The sequence below is a fragment of the Leptosomus discolor genome, chromosome 23 (genome assembly GCF_034619465.1).
Source record: "Leptosomus discolor isolate bLepDis1 chromosome 23, bLepDis1.hap2, whole genome shotgun sequence".
Taxonomy (NCBI): Eukaryota; Metazoa; Chordata; class Aves; order Leptosomiformes; family Leptosomidae; genus Leptosomus; species Leptosomus discolor.
In genome coordinates, this window is record NC_141413.1 from 8,508,580 (window position 1) to 8,535,871 (window position 27,292).

The following is a 27,292-nucleotide window of genomic DNA, read 5'->3' on the forward strand; positions in this document are numbered from 1 at the left end:
GTTACATGACCCCCCGAGCGAGCGGAGGAAACGAACCCAGCAGAGCCCCATAAATTACTGGATTCTGTTCTGCAACATCGGGCAAATTAAACGTTGCAGAGATCCAAGGCCGTGTGTGCTTTGGCGTGGGGAGAGCTTTTCCAGCCACGCCGGTGCCAAACACCTTTCAGCCCTCCCCTCGGCTCGGAGAGCCGGCTCCTCCGCCGGTTTACCCTTCCCCAGGGCATCCCCGCGCTATCGCAGCTCCTGGCTTGGAGCCGGGCTTTGTGTCTGCCGCCATCCCACCAGCGGACGCCGTGCCGGCGCGGGGACAGCGGCTTGCCCGGGCGATGGGGGGTTCCTGCTGGATGCTGGTCGGACACATCTCCCGCGCCGCAGCCAGCCCCGGTCCTTGCGTCAGCCCCTTCCCCAGAAAGCTGTTGGGGAAAGATGCACCGGTCAGCACTTTCAGAGTAGATTAATATTCAGAGGGAAAAGCACTGATTTAGTGAGGCCCAAGCACAACAAAGGCTGAGATTTATAGCCTCCTGTATTCGAGCGTTGCATTCCTAGCAGGCTTTCTGTCTCTGTTACGAATTTGTAACAAAGGAGGCGGAGGCTTACACCAGCTTAAAGTAACGTAGAACAAGGGCTCCACAGCCAAACCTTGCACAGAGCGTTACAGGGCCGGGCGGCAACGTCCCCGGGTCGTCTGCCAGGGGTGGTCCCGTCCCACCTCTGCCCGTCCTCACACCCCCACATGCCCTGGCTGCACCCGACGGAGCCCCAGCCGCGGCACAGGGGTGCTGGGGGGATGCTCAACCCCTGCAGCCGGAGCTGAGCCGCGGTGCCAGCACCAGCCCGGCACGGGCTGCGCTCGGGGTTTGGGAGCATCCCGTCCCGGAGCCGTGCTGCGAGGCCGGCCGCGGCGTGAGGAGGCACGTGGGGGTGCGGAGGGTGCAGGGTCCCTTCCGAGCCCACCGCGCAGCGGCAGGGCTTGGCCAGGAGCGGGAACCGCCTGCAGCTGCCCCGGTTCATAACCGACGTTTTGTTTGGGTGAAATGAAGCCGATCCGGGGCGTTTGACAGGGTCTGGTGCGCGAGCTGTCAGGGCGGTGATGTGCAGCAGGGGAGCCTCGCCGAGAGCCGTGCCAAGTTCCCGCCTCGGGACGGCCTGCGCGGACGGTGCAATCCGTGCCGAGACACCGACAGCCACCGCAGGGCTGGGTGGCCACGCCGGGGCAGGGGCACAGCCCCCCGTGTGCCCGCGGCCCCTTCCAGAGCTGCCCTCCCCTGCCCCTGCCTCGCAGCCCCCCGCACCCAGCATCCACCCCACAGTTGGGGCTGTGAGAAGGGGCATCCGTTCCCTGACATCCCTGGGGTTTTGGGGAGCGCTGCCCCGAGCCCTGGGCAGACGGTGGCTGCCGGGGGCTGCTGGCACCCCTCTGCCCACCGCGCTCACCTGCAGCCTGTCCCAGAGCAGGTGCAGCCCCGAGGGTTTTGGGGGGAGCCGCGTGCCCCCTCGCAGGTTGCCTCCACCGCGGCTGCGCACACCTGGCTCCGTCTTTGTGGGTGGACGGCCAGGAGCGGGGCTGGAGCCAGACCCCCGGGTCCCGCTGCCTCGCAGCGGTGCTGACCCCGCAGCTGGGGAGGACACGCGGGGCAGGGGCCGGCGATGGCCCCGGGCCGGGGGGGTTGCTCCCGGTGCACCCCCTGAGCCGTGCTGCGGGAGCTGGGCCGTGGGACCCCGTGTCAAGGTGGGATGGCAGAGGAGGGATCCTGTCCTGGCTGGCAGCAGGACAAAGCCCAGCTCCGCGCCGAGCAGAGCAGCCAGGTCCTGGGCCCCGGCCAAGAGATTGTCTCGGTCCTGCACAGCCGGAGGGCTTTAAAAGGAGAGAAAGAGGAAGGCGAGGGGTGGAAGAGACAAAGGATGCTGTGAGAGCCAAGCACGCTGTCATGGGCCGAGCGCTCAGCGGCCGCCAGCGCCCAATGCCCCCCGCCACCCACTCGGGGGGCTCCCGCAGGCAGCGACTCCGGATCCCCCATTATTTCGCGGTCATTTCCTGAGCGACCCCATCTCACCCACCCCCTGAGTTCAGTTGCAGCTGGGAGGGAGGGCCCGCAGGCACCCCCCGAGCTGGGACCCAGCAGCGCCGGGCGATGGGGATGGCTTTGGTTCCACGGGACCCCAGGCAGCCCTGAGCAGGGCTTGCAGGGCATCCCACCCAGGGGTTGCAGGACGAGCTCCTGCAGCCTCGTCCCAGGTTTGCTGCCGCCCTCGGGGTCCCGCCCCGTGCGGGGCTCAGCCGTGTGCTGCTCCGTGAGTGCGGGGTGCTGACACCAGCGTCGGGGCACCCCCGTCTCCTGGCGCAGCCGGCGTGAAGAGGACGCTGTAGTGGGAAGAGCAGAGAGGAGCCACACATCCCTGCTCCGGGGCCAGCGCCCAGCAGCACCGATCCTGCAGCCCTCCGAGGCTGTGGCTTGGTGAAAGGCAGCGCAGCATCCCCAGGGCTCTGCCGGAGGCATCGGCCGTGCCTGAGGCACCAGCTCCCCGAGGGGATGCCAAGAGGGCACCCAGCTCTGCTGCCCAGCCCTTCCCCAGCCCTGCAGCGGGCGTTAGCAGCGCCGCTGGAGTCGCTCTGCTTATTATCATATTTAATTGCCCTCCTGGTAACCCCAGGAAATGAGCAGAAGATTGTGATAGCAGCAGTTTCTGATGATGTAAACACGAGCTCCAGCTCTCCCCGCCGCCTTGCCAAGTCGGTCCCGGGGAGAGCGGTGATTTATGGAGACCCCCAGCCCCACTCCCCGCACTGCCGGCTGCCTGGGCTGCGAGTTTAATCTAGGACTGTGAATTCAACATAAATCACTTGATTAAAAGCTCTACTTAATTTAGGAGGGGGGGGGAGGGGGGGGGCAGAGCGCAGCTGATCGATTTAATTTACACAGGGAAACAGCAACAAGCAGATGCTTTTAAAAGGGCCAGTGAGGCCGGTGATGCTGCAGCCGTTTCATCTTAACCATTTAAGTGCTCGGTAAAGGGGCCGGCAGCCTCTCACCCCCCAGGGTGAGCCACCACCCAACACCCCTGCCCCGACCCCGCACGCCCGAGCAGCCTGGGGGGCCGTGGGGCATGCGATGCCCTGATGGAGGGTCCTCGGCACCATCTTTACCCGCTTTAACTGGGTTTCTGGGGCGATGAAACGCTTTTCCCAGGGCCGGCGGATTCTGGAGGCAGTAGGTCAAGTTTAAATGCAAACAGGCTGGGGCTGGCACCGGCTCTGTCCTGGGAGGGGAAAAACACGACTGGAAAAGTGGAGAGATTGAACCAGAGCCCCAGCGGTACCGTCAGGAGGGGAGGGCCGCCCGGCCGGACCCCACCGCCCCAGCCCGCGGGGACGGTGGCACCTTCTACAGGGTCCTCGCCTGCCAGCCAGCGGGCCCCGGGCCCTTTGCGGGCGAATGGGTGATCGCCAGGAAGGCACCCGCCCTGGTGACGCTTTCTGACACATCAGAGTCGCCCACACGTGGATTTGGGAGCAAAAAGGAGAGGAATGGGTTTTCGTGTTGAACGGGAGGATATTTTTATGGGGAATGAAGCCATGAAAAACAAGAGCTCCTGCAAAACCAGCCGCCATTCCTCGCTGCCCTCTGAACGTCACTTTCCCAACCCGGTCGCTTGGATGAGCTTTCGCACCCGGACCCCTCACAGCCCCTTCCCCATCGCCCACCAGCCCAGAGCATCTCCCACCCCCCTCCCCCCAGGGATGGGGCCATGGCTGGCAAAGTCTCGGTTAAAGTCTTTAATAATTACAAGAATTCCAGATTCATTACAGAAGAGTTTACAACAAATAATATTTCTCCATACAAAGGCAAAATAAACTTTTCAAGTAACAGCCTCCCGGCTCTGGAGCCTCAACACTAGCGACGGGGAGGGAGCGGGGCACACGTGGCCCCTTCCCCGGCAAGGGGCTGCCCCCGGCCAGGGAAATGCCCCGTCCTCCCCGGCACAGCAAACCGGCACCAGCTCCGCGGAGCAGAGCTCGGACACCGCAACCGCCTCCGGGACAGAGACCGGCGGGCATGGACGGGCAGAGCCGGGCGGTGCGGTGCCCCGGACGAGGACGCTCCCCGGGCGCCGGTAAGGCACTGGTGGGCATCGCCCGGGGAGCGGGGGCTGTGCAGGGCGCACGTCCCCCGGCCGGGGCACAGCGGGGCTGGGACCGGGCACCGAGCCGGGCTGGGGGGGTTGGCACCACACAGCACCGCTCCGGTGTCCTGGTGCTTCATGGGGCGGCGTGGGACCGGCGTGACCCCCCGCTCCTCCCCAAAGGGGGCCAACCGCCAGGGCAGGGGCTGCAGCCCCCTCCCCAGGGCTCCGTCCCGACCCCTCGCCGGCGCTGCCGAAACCACGGGGCACGCCCGCGCCCCGGCACCCCACGCACCAATATGGTGCCGCGGGCGCTGGGCAGGCGATGCCCGGCCCCAGCCCCGCCAGAGCCCCGGGGGGTGCGGGGGGACGCGGGGGCCAGGGAAAGGCCAGGCACGTAACGACAACGTATTCCCGAAAGGCATCGACACGTTATTATTATTGTTTAATACAACCCCATATAAAACTGAAGCAGCAGCAGCAATTCTTATCGAGGGACCTAAACTGAAATAGGTTTAGAACATAATTTAAAAAAATAAAAACAGCAAAAGTAGCAAAATATATGAACTTTTTTTTTTTATAGCAACTGATATCTACCAGCCACTAGTACCTTACTACCAAACTGGTATATCTCTGGTAACAACCCTTTTAAAAAGACATGTAAATATATATTCATATTTATACATATTTTTAGTTATGTACACAGGACTTTTGTTTTTAGCACTGGTGTATTTGGCTGCCTCTGCCACCAGTGCTGAGCGATGCGTACGCTGCGCCTCCCACTGCCGAGGGACCTGGGGTTTGGTCAGCCAAGCCCGTCGGTGCTGGCACTGCCGAGCTGCGGGACCAGCCCCGGAGCATCTCGGGCAGCGAGCGCGGCGCCGGCAGGACTCCCGTGCTGACGCTCCCCGGCTCGCGCGGCCGCGGAAACCCGGCGCTGGTCTCGGCTCAGCGAGTTCTCCGAGTCGCAGATGAGCCCGGCGCTCCGTGCCCTGCCAGGACGGGCTGTCCCGGGATGGGAGGCTGGCTGCCTGGCAGGGCGCTGCCCGCAGGAGAGGATTTCAGCTTAACCAAGTGGAAATATTCAAGCACAGACTTCATGGAAAAGAGGGTTTTTTTTTTTAAAAAAAAAAAGGAAACACCAAAAAAAACCACCAGAACAAACCCTTTGGGCTGCAGAGAGCTCACAACTAAGGCGGCAGGAGAAGCTGGCATGAGAGGTGGGTGGTTTTGGTTACGTGAGATGCTACGGTTGTGTCTCTGAACCCTTTCTGCCACAGCTCAGCACGACCGGGCTGCGCAGGCAGCGTCCGCCGGCAGCCGTGGGCACGGCCCGGCACGGCACGGCAGTCCCTGCTGGCAGTGCCACCCTCAGTGTCGCTTCAGTCCGCCGTTGGTGTGCTGAGGGGGGAACTTGGGAAGGCACGGCTCGTCTGGAAGAGGGTCGTGAGAAAAAACAGAGTCCTCTCCCGAGGAGCAGGTGGAGCTGCGGGTGTCCGGGAAGCCGGGAGAATACTGGTCCAGCGGCATGGAGAGGTCCAGGTACTCCTGGGAGGGACAAACCCCGAGGACGGGCTCAGGAGGGGACTGGGCATCCCCCAGGGAGCGCCCACCCCAGGCAGGGTGGGTGCAGGTGGGGGCTCGTGGGTGCCACCTCTCCTACCTGGTTGGAGGTCATGGCCACGATCCTGTCCAGGTCTTCCACCAGCTGCTTGAAGGTGGGTCTCTGGGAGGGGACGGCGTGCCAGCAATCCCGCATCATCATGTACCTGGGGGGGCAGAGGGGAGGCGAGGGCTGAGCCCGGAGAGAGCGGCTGGGGCTGGGGACCCCCCACCCATGGCAGCGGAGCGGCACCCCGGGACAGCCGCCGGCACTCGGGCTGGACCTGTGGCCAGCGAGGACACTATTCCGGAGATTTAGGGCTAATCCCTGCGTGGAGGGAAGGGAACTCCCTGCCCACCCTCCCGGCTGCTGGGAAGGCGTTTTGGGAGGAGGATGTACAGGGAGCGCAGCTAGTCCCTGCTCCGGGGTCATCCTGGGATTCACTCCTGGTGAGAAATACCGAAGGGAGACGTTGGTTATTGCAAACAGATTGAGCTGATGTTCTTGCAGGGCTGGGAGCCGCTGGGAAAGGAACTCTGAACATCTGCCCGGCCCCCTCCTGCACCTGCCTGCGCCCCGCGCTCGCACCCGGAGGCTCCCGACCCCTCGCTGCCGCTGCAGCCCCGGCTCCGGGGAGGGGAAGCGGTGCCGGTCCCCGGCCGGGTGGGGGGGCCTTGGGGTGCCAGCATCCCCCCTTCCTTCCCCGGCACTCACAGCTCGTTGGTGCAGTTGCTGGGCTTGTCCATCCTGTGACCTTCCTTCAGCAGCTTGAAGAGCTCCTCGACCGGCACGCCGGGGTAGGGCGAGCCGCCCAGCGTGAAGATCTCCCACAGCAGCACGCCGAAGGACCACCTGCCCGGGGCAAACGCAGGGCAGATGCTGGGGCACCCGGCTCCGTGGAGCCGACCCCAACACGTCAGAGCTTTGGGCCCGGTTTGCTGGGAGGGACGAGCACCAAGAGCTTTGATTCGCTCCGCAAGACGAACGAGTCCCAGCGCCAAGTAGAATTTGGATTCAAAACGCTTTGTCTGCTGCCGCTAATTGTATTTCCCTTAAATTAAGACGAATCGCATCTGGTGCACTTCGCCCGGCACACACCGCGCTCGCCAGCGGGGCGGGACGTGGCCTCAGCAAGATGCTGCGAGATGCAGGCGGTGACGCAGGCGGCAAGGACGTGGCCGGACGGGGTGGCCGAGAAGGGCCACGTCCCCCAGCTCACAGCACCCAGCAGACACGAGAGGGTTCTCCCCGCTGCACCGGCAGTTTTGGCTCCCCGTCACCCCCCCGACCCAGCCCATCGCTGGCGAGGCCCGGCAGGGAGCACGTGTCCCGCGGCTGCTACTCACACGTCGCTCTGGTGGGTGTAGATTCGGTCGAACAGAGCCTCCGGGGCCATCCACTTCACCGGCAGGCGACCCTGGGATGCAAGAAAGCCCCGCATGGGCTCCGTGCCGCCAGGGAGCAGGGGGATCTGAGGGGAGCAGCCCTGCACACCCGTGGCATCACCAGCACGGGTTGGGGGCACCCCCGGCACGGAGAGTGCCACTGCCCTCGCCCACCCTGGCAAAGCCCCTCGCCCACCACTCACGTTTGTTGTCTTCTTGTAGTAATCTATGTGGTGGATGTCACGGGCCAGACCGAAGTCAGCGATCTTCATCACGTTGTCCTCGGTCACCAGGACGTTCCTGGCTGCCAGGTCCCTGTGGATGCACTGACCGAGCACGGGGCCATCAGGTGGTCCCCAAAGCCCCCGGATGGTTCCCCACAATGAAACGGGCTGGGAGGGAAGGGCATATCCCTGCCCTGAGCCCAGCTGCCAGGCTCCCCGTCCCACCACAGCCCCCCGGGATCTCCTCACCTTCTTGGAGGCCAGGTACTCCATGCCCCGGGCCACCTGGTAGGCGCAGGAGACCAGGTCCTTGAAGGAGAGCTGCTCCTCGGGGACGCGGGTGGGGTTGTAGCAGTACTCCATGCCGGGGGGCCGCCGGGCCTGCAGGTACTCCCGCAGGTTGCCCTTGCTTGCGTACTCCACGATCACATAGAGGGGTCCTGCGGGGGCGGCGGGATGAGCAGCTGCACCACGGGACCCCACGGGTGCAGGGTCAGCCCCCTCCCCTACGTGGACGGCAGCTGAAGGGGCAGCAGAGGGGACGCCCCCTCCCCGCTCTGTGCCCTCACCGTCCTGCGTGCAGGCTCCCAGCAGGTTGATGATGTTCTTGTGCTTGCCGATCATCTTCATCATCTCCATCTCGGAGATGAGGTCGGACAAGTCCTTCTCCGTGGCGTCGGCTAAAGCGGCAGAGAAGGCAGCAGTTGGGGGGCGGCCAGGCTGGGTCCCCCTGCGTTGCACACACCCGGCATTGTGCCGGGACTCCCCCTTCTCGCCGCCACTTACACTTGAGCATCTTCACCGCCACCTTGGTCACACGGTTTGGCTTGTCCTTGTCGAGGCCGATGGCTTCTGCCAGCACCACCTGCCCGAAGCACCCTTCTCCCAGGGGCTTGCCCAGGATCAGCCTGGCGGGAGGAGAGACCCCCGAGGCGGGGGCCGGCGGCCACGGGGGGGAAGCAGGTTGGTCACCGGCATTGGCAAGTGGCCTCGGTGGTGCCACCGTCCTCACCCGGCTCCCACCCAGGCTGCTCCAGCAGCTCGACCCTGGGGACGGGACCTCACCTGTCCCGGGGCAGCTCCCAGCGCGGGTCCTCGGGGAGCTCGTACTCGGAGACGCCGGCCAGCATGGGGGTGCCGCTGGAGGAGAGCCGCGAGGGCCGCACCAGCATCACGCCCGAGTTCATGGAGGAGCTGGAATCGGCCGACACCTGCGGTGGGGACCGTGGGTTACCTTCACGCAGCACCCGGGGCCACGGCCGGCTGCCCCCGCCGGGAGGGAGACGTGACCAGGAGCCTGACCCTGCCCGCAGCCCCCTCTGCCTGCAGCCCCGTCAGCGCTGCTTCCGTGATGGACCCGGGCTAAGTAATTATTAATTACTTCCCGGCATGCGGTACCGCAAAATACACAGCCTGGGAGTCCTCCTGTCTCCTCATGCTCTTCTCCTCGAACATTAACCTGCTGTAAACCCTCCTCATCACCCCCACTAAGCAGGACGAGGTGGTCCCGCCGCTCCCCCCCCCATCCTCATCCAGGACCTCCCCCCTGGGAAGGGCAGGTCTCCCGGGAAGGGGCAGTAGGTGCAAACAAACCCCCTCTCTACTTTCTGTTACCTGTCTGCGCAGGGGGATGCTCTTGGCCAGCTTGTGCACGGCCAGCTGGCTGTTGAAGTCCGTCTTCTTGGTGGTGCTCTTCATCTTGTAGATGATGACGGTCACCACCATGCAGGAGATGAGGAAGGCCCCGGTGCAGTAAATGATGATCTCCAGGTACAGGGGGGACGTCATCATGGCCGGGGTGTCTTCAATAGCTGGGTCAGCGTGAACAGGGCGTTAGCACCCACGAGCCCGTCCAGGGCTGGGGAGAGGAGCTGTGCTGGGGGGAGCCCCCCCTGGCTCTCCCCCACACTCGGCAGGGACACGCTCTGCATCGCTGGAGGCCTCAGTGCAGCGTGTGGCAGGGATTGGGGGGCTGCCCACCCACCCCAGCGGGGAAGGCGTGCGTGCACCCCCGGGCTCCTCACCCCCCCGGCCGTGCAATGCCTCCCGCCTCCGGGCAGGATGGGGCCAACCGAGAAAGGTGTGAGAAGTGGGGGGGACGGTGCCCGTGTCCCTCGGCCGGGGCCAGGCAGGGCAGCAGCTCTCCCGTCAGGGCTGCGCTGGGGTTCCTCCTGCATCGCCCCGCAGGGACGGGCCATCGCGGGCAGCCCCCGGGGACGGTCCCCGTCCCAGCTGCTACGCTCTGCCCACACTCGGAGCTGCAAGTCCCTGGGGGTCTGGGGGCTACCCTGAGCACGGTGGGACGGAGGGGGCAGCCCGCAGTGCCTGGGGCTGCGGGAGTCCAGGCGTTACTGATAATGACCGGGGAGAGCTCGGGGCGGAGCAGCCAGAAGCACTTCCAGTGGCAGCGACCGACCGTGGGACCCCCGGGCTGCTGGGGAGGAGGGTCCCGTCCCCGCCGTGCCGTAGGGCAGACCCCGCTTTGGTGGCCGCCGGTGGCAAAGGAGGTGTCAGTGCCGTGAACAGCTCAGAGCAGCTGCAGCCACGCGGCACGGTCCGGCGTGGCCACAAACCGTGGTGAATCTGGCAGGGTGGGAGCTGCCATTGTACCCCGCCGGCAGCACCCCCGACCTGACCCCCCCAAAGAACAAAGCCTCAGAGAGAGGTGTAAGAGCGAGTCAAAGATTTCTGTCCCACCTCCGAGCACACCCGGCTGACAAAGCAGCGGCTGATAACGGGGAAAGTTTTTGGCTGGAAAGCAACCACCACGCAAGCACCCCAAAAACTTTCCCGACTGCTGTTATCAGGCTTTGGTCCGTGCAGCATTGATGCCCGAGGAGCAGCATCAATGGGGACAGGGGCAGCCGTCCCCAGCAGAAGCGACACACAGCCCCGGCGTGGGTCCTGTGCCAAGCAGCCCCTGGTTAAGGTCCCCACGGTATGCATTGCCTGGGCCAGGGAGAGAGCAGGGGGGCAGACCCCAGTTGGGGGGTGGACGGCGGGGGAACACGTGCCCCATCCCGCTCAGGCTGCAGAGAGCAGCCCCGCAGCTCTCCCGCTGCGCCCAAACCAGCCCCGGGTCGGCAGGGGCCGGGACGCGCTCTCTCCCGGACCACAATGCATACGTTGGACAGGAGGGAGGAAAGGGAGAGGAAGAGGAGTATATACCTTCGAGAACTGTCAACCATGCAGAGTGATGGGAGATCCCAATAGAATTACCCGCCAAACATGTATACTCCCCAGCATCCTCAAATGAGACATTCCTTAAGTGAAGGACTTCCATTTCTTTGTCTGTTGTGTTAACGCCAGCCGTCTAGAAGGAAAAATGGAAGCAAAAAACGGAGAAGCAAACGACATGAGATCTTCTGGGAAGGAGGCCAGAGAGGAGGGAGAGCCCAGTCTCATTTGCCAGACCCCCGGGGAGCAGACAGAGACCACTGCAGACCTGCTAGAGAGACCCTCAGGATGACCACTCATCCAGGCGGACCTAAGGAGATGCTGGTTGAAAACCCTTCACCAAACTGAGCGTCCTGCCCATCTGAACATGCTGGCAATGGGCCACATGGAGAAATAAACCTCAGGCAGAGCCGGCCGGCCGACTTGCACGACACGGGGGGGCACGAGGACGGAGACGGGAGGACAGAGACAGGAGGGCAGCACAGACGGGGGATGCAGACGGGGCGCCCGGGCTGGGTGCGAGGGTGGCCAGGTTCGGGGGTGCCGGACCCAGCAGGCACTCAGGCAGTCCCGGTGTCTGCGTGACGGGGGGGAAGCACAGAGGAGAAGCGCTGGGACACACACAGAGCACAAAACCTAGCCGGCCCCGCTGAGTATTTTTCCATGGCTTGTCGCACCAGAAACACAGCAGAAACAAGAGAGCCCAGAGTTTTGTTTTCCACCGCCGGGGACTGACGGTCCGAGGAAACACCCCGCCGGGCGTTCTTCCGATTACCTTGTGCCAGAGGTCTGGTGACAGTGAGCCACGCAGACTGGTTGGCCTCGCCAATATAATTGGAAACCTTACAAACATACTCCCCGCTCTCCGCCTCTGTCACATTATACAGGGTCAGCACCTCCGCATCAGAGCTATTAATCCCCGAGTGCTGGAACAGACCAACAACATGGAGTCACATTGACGCGGTCGGGAACGGCAGCGCCCGCAGCATCAGCACCGGCTCTGCCGGCGTGGGGGCTGCTCCCCGCACCGGTACCCGCTGCCGGGCGGGAGGGACGGGGCTGCCCACGGGCGGTGGTGGGCACGGGAGGCCGGGGCAGACAGTCGCGGGGCTGTATTCCTGCTCCCCCCCCTGCACCCCGGGGGCCAGGGGCAGGGCTGGGGATGGCTGCGCGCCCCGGGGTTTGCACAGCAGCCGGTTCGCTTGCAGCGTGCGGAGGGAGCTGCTCTCGCTGGGGCGGAGCAGGGGCTCAGCAACCCTCCTCCAGCGCCATGCCTGCTCCCCAGGATAGCCCACCCAGCCCCACAGCGTGTTCCCGCTCCCTGGGCTAGCCCACCCAGCCCCACGGCATGTGCCCACTCCCTGGGCTAGCCCACCAGCCCCATAGCGTGTTCCCACTCCCCGGGCTAGCCCACCAGCCCCACAGTGTGTTCCCGCTCCCTGGGCTAGCCCACCAGCCCCACAGCATCTGCCTTTAGGGCTTCAAAGGGATTGCGCTGCCTTACGCAGCCCCCCCTGCCCACCTCTCACCCCGCGCTCCTCCGGAGCCCGGGCAGGCTGGTGACGGCTCTGGGGCTCGGCTGCCAGCCGGTGGTCCCCAGCCTGGCGTGCGGCTTTACCTTCAGGATCTGCACGTAGGGCAGGTTGTCGGGGCCGATCTTGCTGCCGTTCACCTCGATGTGCTTCAGCCACTGGATGTGGGGCTGGGGGTCGCTGTAGACCTTGCAGACAAACTCCACGTTGCTGCCCAGGGCCACCGTCTTGTTGGCAGGTAGCCCGGCCTGCAGGATGGGCCGGTGCGGGGACCGCTCTGCAGGACCCGGGGAGACGGGGCACCTTAGGATGGGGCTCAGGGGTCTCACCCACCCGCCCACGGGGAAGCGCCTGCCTGGCGCGGGGGTGCACCCTGCAGCCCCCCCCGTGCATGAGGACCCCTGGCCGGCGTGGGCACCGATGCACCCGGCAGCGCCGTGGCATCCCCTTGCCCAGGGGCCCCCCTGCCACGGGGTGAGAGCAGCCAGGAGGGGATGGGGACAGGTGAAATCCGGGCGCGGGGACGGGGAGGTCAGTACCTATTCGGGGGGTCAGAGGTCAAACAAACCTAACGAGGGCCCCGGCCGTTAACAAAGCGGCTGCCACTGTGGTGAGTCAGCATTAACAAACCCCTTTGTTCACCTCGCTGACTGTTCCCTTCAGTTTGCTCAGTGTAATCAAATTAAATCACATTTTTAATGGTTCATTTACTGGCATTTAGAGCAGCTCCACATGTGGAACTGCTCAGACCAGCCTTCCCAGCTGGGAATTATGGCTAATAAGGCGATTAGAAAAAGTTTCTGTCTGGTCTATGAAATTATTTCCACCACAATTAAAAACCCCCAGAACGGGCTGAGGTGAAGCTTCTGCCTCGCCTGCTCGCGGGCCCGCTGTGCCGCAGAGGTGCACGCCGGGGCGGGCGGCTGCGAGGACGGTGAGTGTGCCCTGACCCCGCGCGCGCTCCCCATCCCCGTCTGTGCAGGGGGCAGCGCCCGCTTCTGCCCAGGGAGGCTGGGGTGGACGGGGACCCGGGGTAAGCCCCCCCAGCCCCGCGCTCCTCACCCACGACATCCAGCTGGTAGGTGTGGTTGATGCTCCCGTATTTGTTCTCCACGATGCAGGTGTAGTTGCCCTTATCGGACGGCACCACCGAGTCCATGATGATGCTCCAGGTCGCGTAGCGGACCTGGGGGCACGAGGATGACGACAGAGCCCGTTACGTGCAGGCAGGAGCACGCGAGCCCTCGTTCCTGTCCACGTCAGAGCCGGCTCAGCCCCCCGGCCCCCGCCGTACGGGCAGGACATAAATCTCCCTTTGAGGTCACCTTTCCCCTTTCCTACAGAGGGACCGTAATTGCTCCCAGCTGTCCCAGGACAGCCTCGCCACGGAGCCAACTGCGCCGAGAAGCAGATGTTGTGAGCCGAGCGTGATGGGCTCACCCGGCGCGCAGGGACACCCCTCTCCGGCGGCCCCAGCGTGCGGAGGGAACAGACCGGCATTGTTCCCCCGCCGCCGCAGTCCGGGAAGAGCCGCTTCCCCCGGCGGGCCCTGGGGCTCGGCCCCGCGCTGCTCCCCACGGCCAGCCCCGCCGGCAGGAGGGCACCGTGCCGGTCAGCAGGCAGGCTGCAGCCCGGGCGTTTCACCCCGTGCACCCAGGACGCCTCCGTGGGTGCTGCTGACCAGGCACGTCTCCTCTGGGACGGGTCCCAGCGCCACAGCTGGGCTGCGAGTGCTCCCCAGGTCCCTCCCGGCCACGGGGCGCAGGGACGGCTTTCCGACACCCAGCCCCTGCTGCTGCCAGCTCTGGCTGCGGCTTCTCCTGGCAAGACCTCCCTAAGCCCTGCTCCCTGCCGGGGCGGCTGCATTCCTCCCTCCCAGTTGGAAACTGGTTATTTCCACAGTCCTGCATTTCAGCCCCATTAGCTATCCAGGGCACCACGCTGTCACCATCCGGGGAGCTGCGGCGCTGCCCGCAGCCCCTCTCCTCCCTGCCCACGAGCTCGCATCCTCCCTGGGACGTGCTACACGGAGCTGGGAGCCGTGACACAGCCATGTCGCTGCTCCGTGTCCCCGGCAGCGGGCTGGAGCCCGCGGCACGCAGGGCCATGGCTGGATCCCATTTGCACAACGCGGTGCACGACCCGGTGGCGAGCGAGCGCCCAAAGGCACGGCCCTGCAGCGCCCAGCCGGGCTGGTACGGGGGTCCCACCCAAGGAGACACCCACCGAGGGGCGTGAGCCCTGGGCAGGCTGCAGCCCCACTCCAGAATACTGAGAGATGAAAAAAGGGGATGGTGCTCCCTTGTAGGGTCACCCTGGGGGGGTCCCGGGGCTGGAGCTGCCACCGGCGCAACAGCGGCTCTGCACGCCGGAGAAGCACAGTCCGTCCTCTCCTTTGGGGGGGGATGGAGCTCGGGGGTCCTGGCGTGCTGGTCCCACTGCTGGGGCTCTTCTGCAGCAGGAGCAGCAACCCTGCTGCGGGACCGTTGTGAGAAGGGGAAAGCCAAGCCCCCATCACCCCCCGGAGGGGACCTGCAGCCTCAGGGAGCGAAGGTGGCCCCCGCACGCAGGCCGGGGCACCCTCCCTGCCAAGCCAGTACCCCTGGGCTGCTGGTGCGGCTCCTGCCGACCGCTGCTGGGCAATGGAGGGGCTCTTCCACCCCTGCAGCCCCAGGGCGGCCCAGCCAGCCCCGGCAGCCCCTGCGCCTGCCGGGGACGCCAAGACCCCCGCTCTCCTTGGCGGGGGGATTAGGCGAAGCCAGGACAGGCAGGCTGGCTTCGTCCGCCGCCCCCTCCCCCAGAGGTTGAGCTGGTGCAAACATGACCCAGAAGCAGGTCACTGCCGTAGGGCTATTTTGCAACAGGAATGTCAGAGGGGCCCATCTGCCCCTGCCAGGGGCTGCGTGGACAGGGGGCTCGGTGCCTCTTAAGCTGCAGAGCCCCTTCCCAGTCCTCCCCCTCCCCGCGCCACCCCAGAGCGAGCCCTCCAGCCCCGGCTCCTCGAGGTGCGCAGAGCCTGCACCCGGCCGGATTGAGCCCGCAGGCAGCTGCCCGCAGCATCCGCGCAGGCAGGGCCAGGGGCTGCCTCCCCATCGTGCTGCCCTGCGCCGCCCCGGCCCCCCCCAGCGGTGCCGGTACCTTGTACCCCCCGATGCGGTGGTCGGGTTTGAACTCCTTGCCGTTCTTCAGCCAGCGCAGCGTGGGGTTGGGCGTCCCGCTGGACGGACACTTGAATTTCACCGTTTTGGCGGCGGGGACGGCGTGGAGCTTCTTCTCCATCTTCTCAGGATAGGTCCAGTAGGGAGCGATGGCCTCTGGGGAGCAGAACGAGGGGGTTCAGCACGGCTGGCGTGGGGCACCCGGCCAAGCCCACCAGGGCTTCAGCCACAGGGAGCTCCAGCATTTTACCCCCAGTTTAACCCTGAGGGTGCCCAGGCAGGGCTGAGCCGGGAAGCCCGAGAGGTGCAGGCAGCTGAGCCTGGCTCTGGCAGGAGGGGAGCTCCCGGACACGGGGCGTTATCCGGGAGTCGGAGCAGCCCTTTCTGAGCAAGGCTCATGCTCAGCACCCACGGCTGCAGCAGCAGTTACCCGACGTGCCCGTGCCGGCACCTCTCCTTGCTCTGACCAGGCTGCTTTGCCCGGTGCACCCAGACCTGCTCCCTGCACCAACCCTCGCCACTGCTGGGTGCCCCGGGCTGCAGCGGGAGCCCCTGCCCACCCTTGTCTGCCTTCCTCCATCCCTGGGCAATGCTTGCAAGGGTGCCCAGCTCCCCCCTCGCCCACCCCCAAAGGCCAGGGCGGCTCCAGGGGCAAACCCATCTCACACATACGGTTCGGCTTGGTGTTGTCCGCCTCCTTCTCCTCCGAAGAGGAATCGTCTTCGTCATCGTCATCCTCTGCAGAGGGGAGCGCGTCTGCAAGAGAAGAGACGGCCCAGCTGAGCGTCTGTGCCCGGACCCTTCCCGAGCGGGGCCAGTCCGGGACCGCAGCACCGTGGGCTGGTGGCGTGGGACTGCGCCCGGTGGGGCGGGCAGGGCAGGGCAGCGCTGACGCACGGTGCGGAGGCAGGGGGGATCCCGGGGGAACGCTGTGCATGCCCACCAGCACAGCCAGGGCTGACCGTGCCGGCCGCCCCGGTGCTCACAGCCCGCGGACATCGTGGAGCAATTTGCCCCCAGAGGTGATTTCAGAGCTCCGCGCCGTGCGCCCAAGCACGGCTCCTCGCCCCGTGCCTGGTGCCACCAACCCCCCTGGGGCGGCAGCCGAGACCCTGCGGGCACAGAAACGCCCCACGCCCAGCGGACACCTCGAGCGTTCGTTGTTCTCCAGCCTCAGGCTCCATCAACGCCAACGCGGACCTCGGCTCACGCCCGGCACGCGCCCGCTCCTGCGGGCAGCCCCGCAGCCCCCCGGCCCCACGCAGACAAACACTGGGCAACCTCCGGCTGCTTCTCCCTGCACCGCGGCAGGCGGGCAGTCACCGCGCTGCGCCCGTAACTCCTCCGGGCACCCCCACATCGCAGGTCCGCCCCGAACTCACCGCGCAGCCGGACAGGTCCGTGCAAAGCCGGTGCCCGTGCCGGCGAGCATGCAAAGGCGTGCAGAGGCAGCCTGCTCCTCGCTCCGCAGCCCGGCCCGGGGGCTGCCCCTTCCCTGCGCACCCAGGGCCGCTACGAACCTGAGACATTCACGGAGAAGTAGGTGGTCTCGCTTCCCGAGGGGCTGTTGGTCATGCAGGCATAGAGCCCCGAGTCCTCGGGCACCGCGTCCCTGACCTCTACCTCCTCCCCGGTAATGCGGGTCCGGTTGTTCTCGGCCAGCTGGACGCCGTCGCGCACCCAGTTGATGCTCTGGACGTCATCCCTCAGCCGGCAGCGCAGCTGGAGGAGGTCACCGGGATGGGCCGAGTAGGACTCCACTTCGATTTTTGCTTTGGGCAGAACTAGAGGAGTTAGGAGAGAGAAGAAGGAAGGGAGGGGGAAAAAAAAAGGAGAAAAGAAATAGAGACCAAAGGAAACCATGCTGCTGCTGCTGCTGCTGCTGCTGCTGCCGCGGCTCCGTGTTAATGAGGCAACATGCGCTGCTGGGATGGTCCCGCGGCGGCACCGAGGACCGGCCGCCCTGGCGAGCCCAGGGGAGCCGGCGGGGGCGGCTGCGGAGGGAGCGCGGGAGGCAGAGGCAGAGAGCACCCCAAGCAGCACCAAGCGCTTCACCCCTGCGGCAGGACCCGCTCGGTGGGTGGGGAGTTCCAAAGCGCCCACGGCACCCCTCGGTCCTCAGCGAGCACTGCTCGGCCCGGAGGGAGCGTGCCACTGCAGGGGCGTCGGCGTCGGGGACAAACGGGCGACTTGAGGCATGTCAGGCAGCGCCGGCTGCTTGGGCAGGGTTTGGCCTCTCCCAGGAGCATCCCAAATCCCTGCTCGGCTCTGCCACTGCGCAGGGGTCCTGGGATCCCCACCACCATGAGCGGGCAGCCAGCGAAGCAGGCCAGGGTCCCCGTGCCACCAGGACCCTCGCCCCGGTTAGAGCGCTTCGGGGCAGGGGCGGGAAGGCCAAGGGGGGTGAGGGGGCTGCGGCGGGACAGCAGGCAGAGAGCGAGAGGCTGCGAGAGCGGCATCGCTGGGAAAGGTCAGCCCAGGGGAGCTCCGGCGAGACAGGTGCCGGCTGCGGCGTTCCCCTTCGCAGCGACCCTGGGCAGGGCGAGCTGCAGCTGCTCCCCGATGCGACACTTGTGTGAGCAGCACAAAGATCCTTTCTCTCCATCCCGCTGCTACGTGATCTTGTCTCTCCTGGCCACCGGTCGTGCAGACACGGCTCCTCCGTCCTCCAGCGCTGCCCTCCACCCTCCGCGGTGGCGCACGAGTGGCTCTCCCGGCCCGGGGCTCGGTGCAGATTTCGGGTTTTCAAACCACCTCTTCTGATTTCACAGCCCGAGGAAGGGGCTGCTGCAGCTCCACGGGCACCAGGGCTCCCTGCGGTGGTGCGGGGTGGCCGCAGCGGGAGCATCGCCCCGGGAACGAGCACCATGGGCTGGCGTGGATGGCTCCGGGTCCTGAGCGCTGCTGCGGGAGCAGCACGGAGGGGCACACAGCGCTGCTGCGGACGCTGCTCTCGGGGGTCAGAGCTGCTCGGCAGCGCCCTGGAAGGACACACCGTGTTTCCACTGTCCCTCCGGGCCGGGGGCAGGCCAGCCTCGGGCCGGCTGAGGGCAAGAGCCGGCGGTGCCGTGGCGGCACAGCTAAAGGTCTCTGCAGTGCAACTGCGCTGCACCAGAGGGGTCCAGAGCGGAGGCTGGAGAGTCCCAACAAACCCTGCGCAGGCAGCCCAGCAGAAACGGTCTGGAAACGTCCAAACTTCAGCTGATTCGCGGCTCGAGGGCTGTTCCCCCTCAAAGGACCGAGGTGCTCGGCGGGCACGCAGCCTGCAGGCACCGTACTCTGCCCACGGGGGTCAGAGCAAAGGCACAGCTCTCCCCTGGGACCCACAGAGCCCCCAGCGCGGCAGTTTGCGAAACAGCAGCTAATTACGAGCGCCCGCAGCACCCGGGCCGACACACGAACTAAGACACGCTGCCACCTCCCCTCGTGGTGCCCACCGAGCCAGACAAACTCAACCTCTTCCCCTCCTCTGCGCGCTCACCCCGTGCCCATCAGCTGCCGGCAGCCAGCGCAGGGTCTCTGCCTGCACCAAACCCTCCCGGTGAAACCTCCCCCGGCCGAGCCAGCGCAGGCAGGGAGCGCAGGCTGGCAGCGAGCAGCACGGCGCTGGGGCCGTCAGCAAGGCACCGCTCCTCCCAGGACCCACCAGCGGCTCCGTAATGCCAAAAGCTCTTCAGAAACTCTCATTTACTGCGTCGTGATCTGCACTTCGCTTTTCCTTGTACTGATGAGGAGCTTCATGGGGAAAACACCTACGAGCAGCTCCAGAGCTTCTCCTTTTTCTTTTCCTTTACACTTGAAGGAAACCAGCGTGCTGGGTGAGATTCACGTTCCTCAGCTGCCAGAAGACCAAAAGCCAGGGCTCCAGATCCATCAGCAAGAGGCTACAAAGCACTTTAACGTGGAAGGTGAAGGCTGGTGGGAGTCCCTTAGGTGGTGGGGGAAGGGTCTTGCTTTTGCAATCCTGTTTTCCCCCTGGTTTTCTCTCGCAGCCTCGCAGGACGGGCCCTTCTAGTAGCTCTGATTTGTGTTTCAAGTGATTAGTCACAGGCGCCTTCCAATGCACACAATGCAGCAGCGATGTCCCGTCGCTGTCTGCCTGAACACCGTGGGACCCGGTAACACGACGTCCTCCTGTCCGTCCCGACTCCCTTCTCAAACAGAGCAAGGTCGGCGAGCGATAAACAGCCACAAAAACCCAAACCGACACAAAACGCTGGGCCGCAGCCGTATCTGCCCTTATCTCGCTCCCTCCCCACCCCGTGCTCAGGTCTGCCCCTCCCCACGCACCGACAAACTTACTCCTTATCGAACAGAATAACCTGCAGAACGTGGCTGGAGCTGCCAAGGACGCCCACCGCCCACGAACGTCCCCTGTCGTCCCTGCCACCTGTCCCCAGCCACCTGCACTCTGGCACACGAGGAGCCACGCGCAGGTCCGGGGTCCCACGGCCCCGGTGCTGAGGTGCGGTGGGCGCTGCTGGACCTGCGGGGTCCCGCCACGCCGCAACTGAACCGACGCTGGGCCAGGGCCAGCTCCAGCCAAACACCGCTGTGACCCAAGAGCTCACCCAGGTCTCATCCTCACCGAGCCCACCCTAGGGACCGCCACAGGCTCCTGCCCACCAGCTCGCCCGGAAAGGTCTGCAGGAAAACCTGCCCTGCTGGCGCCGGGAGGGAAGCTCCTGTCAGCCCCGTGCTCTGCAAACACCTCTCAGATGGACCCGCAGACCAGAGAGGAGGTGGCCTGGGGGTAGAAACGGTTTTGGAGGGAGGGAAAACTTCACGCCACCCCAATCCAATGCTGGAAGGCAGTGTCCCAGGCTCGGGCGGGTCCCCTCCGATGGGCACAGCACGGCGCGGGCCCCCGGGCACCCCGTGCAAGTGCCACCGCTCCTCCAGGCCACCGAGCCGCGGGCTCTGCTGCGCCGAGGAGCTGGGGCAGGCGGGGGCCGGGGGTCCGCCGGCGTGCGGCCAGATCGCTTTTCAAAGGCAGCAGCCCCCTCCCCCAGCCCCTCCGAGTCGGGGGCTGTTTTGCATTAACAGCATGACCGGGGAGGAGCGGAGGCGTCGAGTGGGATGGGCGGGAGAGGGGAGGCAGAGGACAGGGCGGGATCCTGCCCTTCGGTCACCCAAAGCACATCCCTGGCACTCGGGGATAAGGCGGAAAACGCGGCATGGTGGGAAGAGCCTGAGAACGGATTCACAAGCCAACAAGCGTGTCCAGGGTAGCTCACCCTCCAGGCGGGAGCGGGACCGGGCCGGTGCGCAGGCTGGGGCGACGGTGCTGCGGGGCGGCCCTGGCAGGCAGACAGCCCCACGGCCGTGCTGCTGGCACCGGGGCAGCCCAGCTCGCGCGGCAGCCGAGGCACAGAAGCCCCCTTGGACATGCAGCCTCGGCGTAAAACCAGGGATGGCAGCGGCTGCACCGGGAGCAGCGCGGCCCCGGGCTGCCCCTCGCCTGGGGGCTGCCGGCAGCGTGAGCCGCGTTACTGGTGTGCCCCCCACGCCCGTTAACGAGGGTGAGCCCGTTTGATCACTGGGCTCCATCAGCCTCAAACGTCCCCTTCTCATGTTCTGCCTTTCTGTAACCCAAACCGAGGCGCCAGGTGCAGCCCCTCCGCAGAGCCCGGCCGGCTGCGCCCATCGGGGTGCGAGCGAGCCCCGAGCCGGCCACGTTAGCAAAGGTTTAATCAGGCAGACAAACGCTTGGCTCCCCTCCCCGGGCCCTTGCCCGCCCTGGCGCCGCACAGCGAGGCTCTGGGTGCTCCCAGCGTCGCACAAAGGCTGGGTGGCGCTGGGCAATGCCCGGGGCGGGGGGGATTCCTCTCCCCAGCCGGGCTGCAGCAGCACCGAGCGGGAGCTGCGTGGCTGCAGGGGTGCCCACAGCCCCCTTTGAGCAAGACAGGGCAAGAGCGAGGGGAGCCAACAAAACACCAGCGGCGCCTGCCTGGAGAAAGCAGCAAAGAGCACGTTAGATCTGGCACATCTAAACTATCTGCTCTCCCCTTTTTGAACTTAATCCCTTCACACCAGGGAGGCAGCACCAGCTTCCCGGGCTGGATCCCGCAGGGCAGAGCCCGTCCCGTCCCAGCGCAGCAGGGACCCCAGCACTTACCGCCCGCGGGGAGCCCCGATCCTCTGGGCGAGGCGAGGGGCAGCTCCGGCCCCGGCCCATCGCACCTCTGCTTTCGAACGAGTCCAACAAGTAGACACACGCTGCCACGGCCAGAGCAGCCCGCGGCGGTTTTATTACTTTATTCCAGCTTTGAAATGGAACCAAAAGCCGAGCCGAGCCTGGCGAGCGCCGGCCAGATGGAGAGTGTCACCAAGTGCGTATAACTGTCACTGGCTCCCCCGGGGCTGGCCCCCACCGGGGACGGGGACACGGGGCAGCAGCCCTGGGGAGAGGAGCAGCACAGATTAACCTTCACCCCACGGTTCTCCACACAGCCCGAGCACGCCCAGGGAGCCGCGGGCTGCGCCGGCGATGGCGATGGTGGCAATAAAGCGGCCAACAAAGCGGCGCTGGGGACAATGCGGGCGGGGGGCGCGGGGCCACGGCCGCCGGTTGCCCTGGAGACCCCAGCGGGGCTTTCCGAAGGTATTTCCTGAAGAAAAAGCACACACATGCCCGGCAGCCCCACTAATCCCAACAGGAAGCGCTTACCGGGATGCGGGGATTGGCTTCTTTCTTTTTAAAAACCTCCTCGCCCTGCTGCCCCCCGCCAAACCCGGGTGGCACTGGGGGGATGCCCCCAGCAGCATCCCTGCGCACCCCGGCTGCTCCTGGGGGGATGCACAGCCCCGGTGCCCCTTTCCCGGGGAAAGGCTGCAGCAGGGAGACGCCGGTGGGCGAGGGTCAGGGGCTGAAGGTACCACTGGCTCTTCCTGGGGGGCTCAGGGCAACACCGGCTCCTCCAGACCAAGCCAGCCCGGGAAGTAGCGGGCTTCTGCCCACTCTGCGGTCCCTGGATGCTTCCTCCGGCAGGGAGAAGGGGATTTATGTACTGCTCCGGGCACTCCTGCTCTCCCTAGCCCGCACGTCAAATGAAGCAGCACTTAATTAACAGGCCTGTTGGTAGTTCGCAAAGCTGCCGGAATAAATCCACCCCTTTCCCCCCGGGACACCCCCGGCCACGCGGAGAGCTCTGCAGCAGAGAGCAGCCCACGGGGCAGCAGCTCGGGGCACAGACACTCACCCATCGGCTCCCCCCAGGCGTGGGACAGCCGGGGGTCCTGTCCATCCCGGGGGGACACGAGCAAACACCCCCATCCGCACACGTGCCTACGGTTTTTTGCAATAACCGCTGGCTTCGCCTGGGCTCTGGCTCACTGCCGGCGCAGGCAGAGTTCGCATTCCTCTCCCCACATCATTCCTGAGCAGACCCGGGCTGTTGCACACGGAGGGGGGCCAACAGCCAGGCAGCCCCCAGACACACGGACACCCCCTTGCACGGCTCCGCTCGCCGTGGGGCAGCTCTGCAGCCCAGGCTCCGGCAGAGCGCTGCTGCTTTTCCCAAAGACTCATATTTCTTTTTTTCCTCCTCAATTAAGGGCCGGAGTGACAGCATCCGAGTGGAAAGGCGGGAGGCGGGGAACAATGCCTGCTCAACAGGCTGGGAGGGGAAGGCCAGCAGCGTGATGCCCCAGAGGACACGGCGAAGCCCCGGGGACTGAGCGGCTGCAGCAATTGGGGTCTGGGGGAGCAGAGGGCTGAGAGGTGCAGGTGGGGGCTGCTGCCCCCCCCCCCCCCCGAGCTCTGGTAACGACCCTGGGCTGCTGCCATCAACAGCAAAAGTGCAGGAGGCTTCAAGGCTTGCCAGGGGATCTCCAAGCTGCTCATAGGGCTCGGGCGAGGAGTTGGCTACTCCAGACCCGACGCCCCGGGGCTCCCTGGCACAAGGGGTGAGGAGACACCGAGAGCTGCAAAAACAAGGGGGCGGGGGGCTGGGCAGCCGGGAAATGGGGAGGGGGGCACAGAGCCGAGGGCCAGTGGTCCACCCAGGGAGCAGCAGGGACAAGCTGAGGACCCTCGCTGTGCCACTGCCTCTGGGGATGCTGTGGCTGGTGACAGCACGTCCCAGGGTACAGCTGTGCCGAACAGCCCCAAACACCTTTGCTGCTGGGTGGGAGGGGGGCGGCGCAGATGTAGCCCCTGGGTTCCTGTGCTACACCTCTGCCAGTGCCGAGGGGGTTTTGGGGAGAGGAGGAGGAGGTGGCAGCACAGCCCCATGCTCACATCGGTCCCCAGAGCTGCCTGGGCTGAGCACGCTTCCAGCCCCGGACTTTTGGCTCCTGTTGGGTCCAGAGCAAGACCCTCTGGATGACCTGGGCACAACAAAGCCCCGGGAGCCAGGGCCCCCGCTGGCCCCGCAGATGGGGCCAGGGGGAGGTTAAGCCTGTGGCCAGCTGGGCGGCTGGCAGCACCGGGAAATGGGGCAGCACCGGGAAACGGGGCAGCCCCGGGAAATGGGGCAGCCCCCCTCAAGGCTCGGTTGCACATTGAGGGGGCTGCAGCCTCGCACCCCTCTGCCAAACACCCTCCTGCTCCGGGGGGCAGATGCACCACCTGGGCAAGCAGCTGTGGCTGCCAGGGCTCAACGTGCCCCAAAACGAGCTGCCCAAGGCAGAAGCCCCCCCAGCCCTGTGACACGGCAGTGCCTGGCTGCCCCCGAAAACCTGCTCGGCCGCTTTGCACCCCAAGCACCCCCCAGGCAGGGACGAGGCAGACCCCGAGCGGTGGAAATGCCTGAACAGCGGCGAGGACAATAGCAGACAAGGAGAGGGGAAAAAAATCCCCTCGGCAATTTTCTGCAGGTTTCTATTTAACCTGAAGACAAAGACGGGCTTTGTGCGGGAAGGCGATGGAGGTTGCTCATGGAAATTTCTTGGCTTTTCCCCTTAACTAAGTTTTTTTTTTTTTACCACCTCCAAATTTAGGTAACTATAAAAATGCAGTGACTGCCCATTAATATTTTATTTGCTGCAGATTTTTCAGTAATGGGAGCGAGTCCCTGACAAAGGCAGAGTTCCCAAGCCCCCTCCCCACGCCACGAGGAGAGGCGGGCCGGCGACTGGAAATCCTCCTCCGCGGCGAGGCAGGGGCCGCTGGCCGGGCGCGGGGGATTACTCGCTCCCTGAGAAGGGAGCTTAGCTGCCTCAGAACCGGGAGTAAACTGAAACCCCATAAACATCCAGAACAAAGTCCGGGAAAGCTGCTGCCTCCGCCACGGAGGGGACCCGAGCATGGCCACCGCTGCCCCCGGGCCGGCATGGGCGACGCTCACGAACCAGTGGTGATGTTGGGGAAGGACAGCGAGCCCGTCCCTGGGGACACAATGCCCCACGGCACATGATGCCCCACAGCACGGGAGCTGAACCCCCACGCACACCCCACGGGACCCCAAACTCCCCCAGAGCCCTGGCAGGCGACCTGCAAGGTGCCGATGACACAGCCCCGGCCACGGCTGCTGGCCCAGGACCGGCTCTTCCCATCCCGCACGTCCTGCCGGGAACATTTTGTTCCCACCAGCCAGCCCCGGAGCCAAGTGACGGACTCTGCCCCAGCCGGGCTCCTGCTGTGGCACTAATTGGGCCGCCCTGGTGAGAACCGTGTCGGGAAATGTTTCCAGAGGTTATTGTTAGCCCTGGCATGAGGCTGGCGAGGAACCAGCTCCCTCCTCTCCAACCTCTCCTCCTCCACCGCCGCCGCCTGACGCTGCTCCCCGAACCCTCCGGGGCCTGCAGGGCTCCTTAAGCACCCCAGCACCCACCTCTGCTCGAATCAGCCCGAACACCCCAACAGCTTTCCTGGCACCACAGCCAGGGCCGCCAGCGCCGCTCTCCCGGCAGCACGAAAGCCACCCTTACCCCAAACGCCGCCAGGAAACCTCTTCCAGGAAGAGCAATCTCCCGAGAAAAACATGTTTACCACCGTCAGCCGCGTTATTTACAGAAGCTGGGAGTAAGCATGCCAATGGAAAAATCTCGGAGATGGTCCCCGTGAGCGATGCTCTGCCCAGGCTCCTCTCTGGAGCTCCCCAGGCGACACCACGCACGGCTCCAGCTCTCCCGTGGGATGCAGCTGTGACAGGGTCCCTGCTGCTCAGACCCGCGGCACCGACCCCAGCCCCCCGGCCACGGCGTCACGGCACGCTTCCAGCCGGGATCACCCAGTCGTCCCCCACCGAGGGACCCCAGCCGCAGCGTGGTTTGCTCGCTGGTGCCAGCTCTCGGTGAGGGAGGGACCATGGGCACGGGGACCACGGCTGTTCACCGGGGTGCCACGCAGCACCGCGCCCACGCCGGCAGCACCAGCAATCAGCCTCTCAGGGCTTTGGTGGGAGGAAGAGGGAAGGGGGAGTGAGCCTTAAAAAGAAAAGCAGTACCCCACCGACCAGACATTCTTGGGTAATTAAAACCAAAAGGCAGCAAGTCCTGCGCGGCGCTGCCTGGTCTGTTTATTCTCTGCCTCACCGAGGGGAAGGCCAAGGCTTTGAAATGCTGGCGCGGTGCTTTCTGTCTCCAGGGCCAGGTGACCCGCTCAGCCCATCCACCGCATCTTGGGGTGCCACTGGGCTCCGGAGCAAACCCCCAGCCTGCCCGTCATGGGCCACAAGCCCTCACAAGGCTTTTAGGGGAAAGCAGTGCCGAAAGACGAGGGGGATGCCCTCGCCTGGGGCTGTGCTCTCCAGCCCCACCAGTGCAGAGATCAGGGCTGCAGGAACCGCCTGAGCCAGCCCCGGCTCTGAAGCCAGCCGGGAGCAACGCCGGAGCATGCCGGGGGTGTCCGCGGGGTGCATTCATCCCACACACTGCCAGCCGGCCAAGTCCCCACCGGCACCCTGCACCCAAATCCTTGTCCCCACCTGCTGAGCCCAGGATCACCCCGGTGTCAAGCAGGGGTGGGAGAACACTTCAGGGTCGTCGCAGGGAAGCAAGTGCCATGACACGCGACGGCCCCCCAGGGTTTGTACCCTTCTCCAAACCAACCGGGTTTCCCCACCATTTCCCTCCAGGTTTACAACGTCCACGGGCGACACTGGGACCGTGCGTGCGCTTCCCGTGCCCAAGCGAATTGCTCTCGGCAGACAACATGTGCCACGTCCCCGCCGGCCGATGGCTCCCGGGCGGCCACACGGCACCGTGCTGCTGCCAGGGGACGTGCCCGTGCCCCCGCTGCAGCCCCCGCGGCTGGGCCTCGCACCAGCCTCGGCCTCTCCCGCCAGGGAGACCGTCCGTCTTATCGCAGAGCAGGAACGCGAAGGACGAGGGCGCCGGGCGCTGCCCGGCGCGGCCGCGGCAGCCGTTTGCTCGTCTTACCTTGGTCGGGCAGGGTGGGGGCCGGCCTGGCAGCGGAGAGCGCGGCTGTGACCAGCACAGCCCAAAGGATGAGGCACCGCCAGGTAAACATCCCACTGCTGCGGCTACTGCTCGGCGACTGGGCTCCGCAACTCCCACTCCATGGGGACCCCGGGCTGGCCCCGGGCGGGCGCGGGGGGGGTCTCCGCCGGGCCGTCAGCCCCTCCGAGCTGCGAACGAGGAAAGCAGAGTCAGGGCAGGGGGAGCTGCGCCCCGACGTCCCACCACCCAGCCCCGCTTCGTGCACGGCACAGCTCCGCGCGTGGGACGCGCTCGCCGTGGCAGGCGATGCTCTTCGAGCGTCCGGCCCGGACAGCAAGATGTCCCCAGACCCGTGACGGCAGGTCCCCGCAGACCCCTCCGCAGCCTGAAGCGACCCAGCGCTGACTGGCAGGGTTATGTTTTCCTGCATAAAAGCGCTGATGTGTCGAGAGTAAAACCGCTGGCGAAGCAGAATCGAATGCAGCAAAATTTCCCAGAACGGTGGGAGAAATTTCCTAATGCCGGCTAAAGGAAGAGATTGTGCTCTCTTGCTTTCCTCCCCCTGCACTTGCTTTGTGCTGGAAAGAGGAACCCCATACAGATCAAACTGACACAAAACTTTCAGAACAAAGCCCCCCTTGGTCCAAGCTGGGTCATCACGGTGCGGCACCTCCCAGAAAACTCATAGTTTTCTTTGACTCTGTTCAGGTGAAAAATAATCTCAAAATCTTGACAAGTT

General features: G+C 65.5%; 1 protein-coding gene across 2 annotated transcripts; it reads right to left on the reverse strand.

Moving 5' to 3' along the window:
* Positions 1–5,499: 5,499 nt before the first annotated feature.
* On the reverse strand, positions 5,500–26,623 carry FGFR1 (fibroblast growth factor receptor 1). 2 transcript variants are annotated; one of them, XM_086477120.1, is made up of 17 exons: positions 26,533–26,623; positions 16,728–16,991; positions 15,880–15,963; positions 15,188–15,363; positions 13,112–13,235; positions 12,136–12,326; positions 10,509–10,653; positions 8,934–9,151; positions 8,406–8,551; positions 8,127–8,248; positions 7,910–8,020; positions 7,590–7,780; positions 7,320–7,442; positions 7,078–7,148; positions 6,446–6,583; positions 5,792–5,897; positions 5,500–5,676 (listed from the first exon to the last, which is right to left on the reverse strand). In XM_086477120.1, the coding sequence occupies exons 1-17, from the start codon at positions 26,621–26,623 to the stop codon at positions 5,500–5,502; spliced, it is 2,478 nt and encodes an 825-aa protein (XP_086333246.1). The 2 variants fall into 2 exon arrangements, with proteins under 2 accessions (XP_086333246.1, XP_086333245.1); XM_086477119.1 differs by lacking the exon at positions 10,509–10,653 and adding an exon at positions 11,293–11,443.
* Positions 26,624–27,292: the final 669 nt, after the last annotated feature.

Coding starts and splice junctions, on each gene's coding strand:
- FGFR1 (XM_086477119.1), bottom strand. CDS start 26,623: ATGTTTACCTGGCGGTGCCTCATCCTTTGGGCTGTGCTGGTCACAGCC. Junction 8,552..8,933: donor TAACAGAAAGTAGAGAGGGG/GTTTGTTTGCAC, acceptor TCCCCACCGCAG/GTGTCGGCCGATTCCAGCTC. Junction 6,584..7,077: donor TACACCCACCAGAGCGACGT/GTGAGTAGCAGC, acceptor TGCCCCGGGCAG/GTGGTCCTTCGGCGTGCTGC.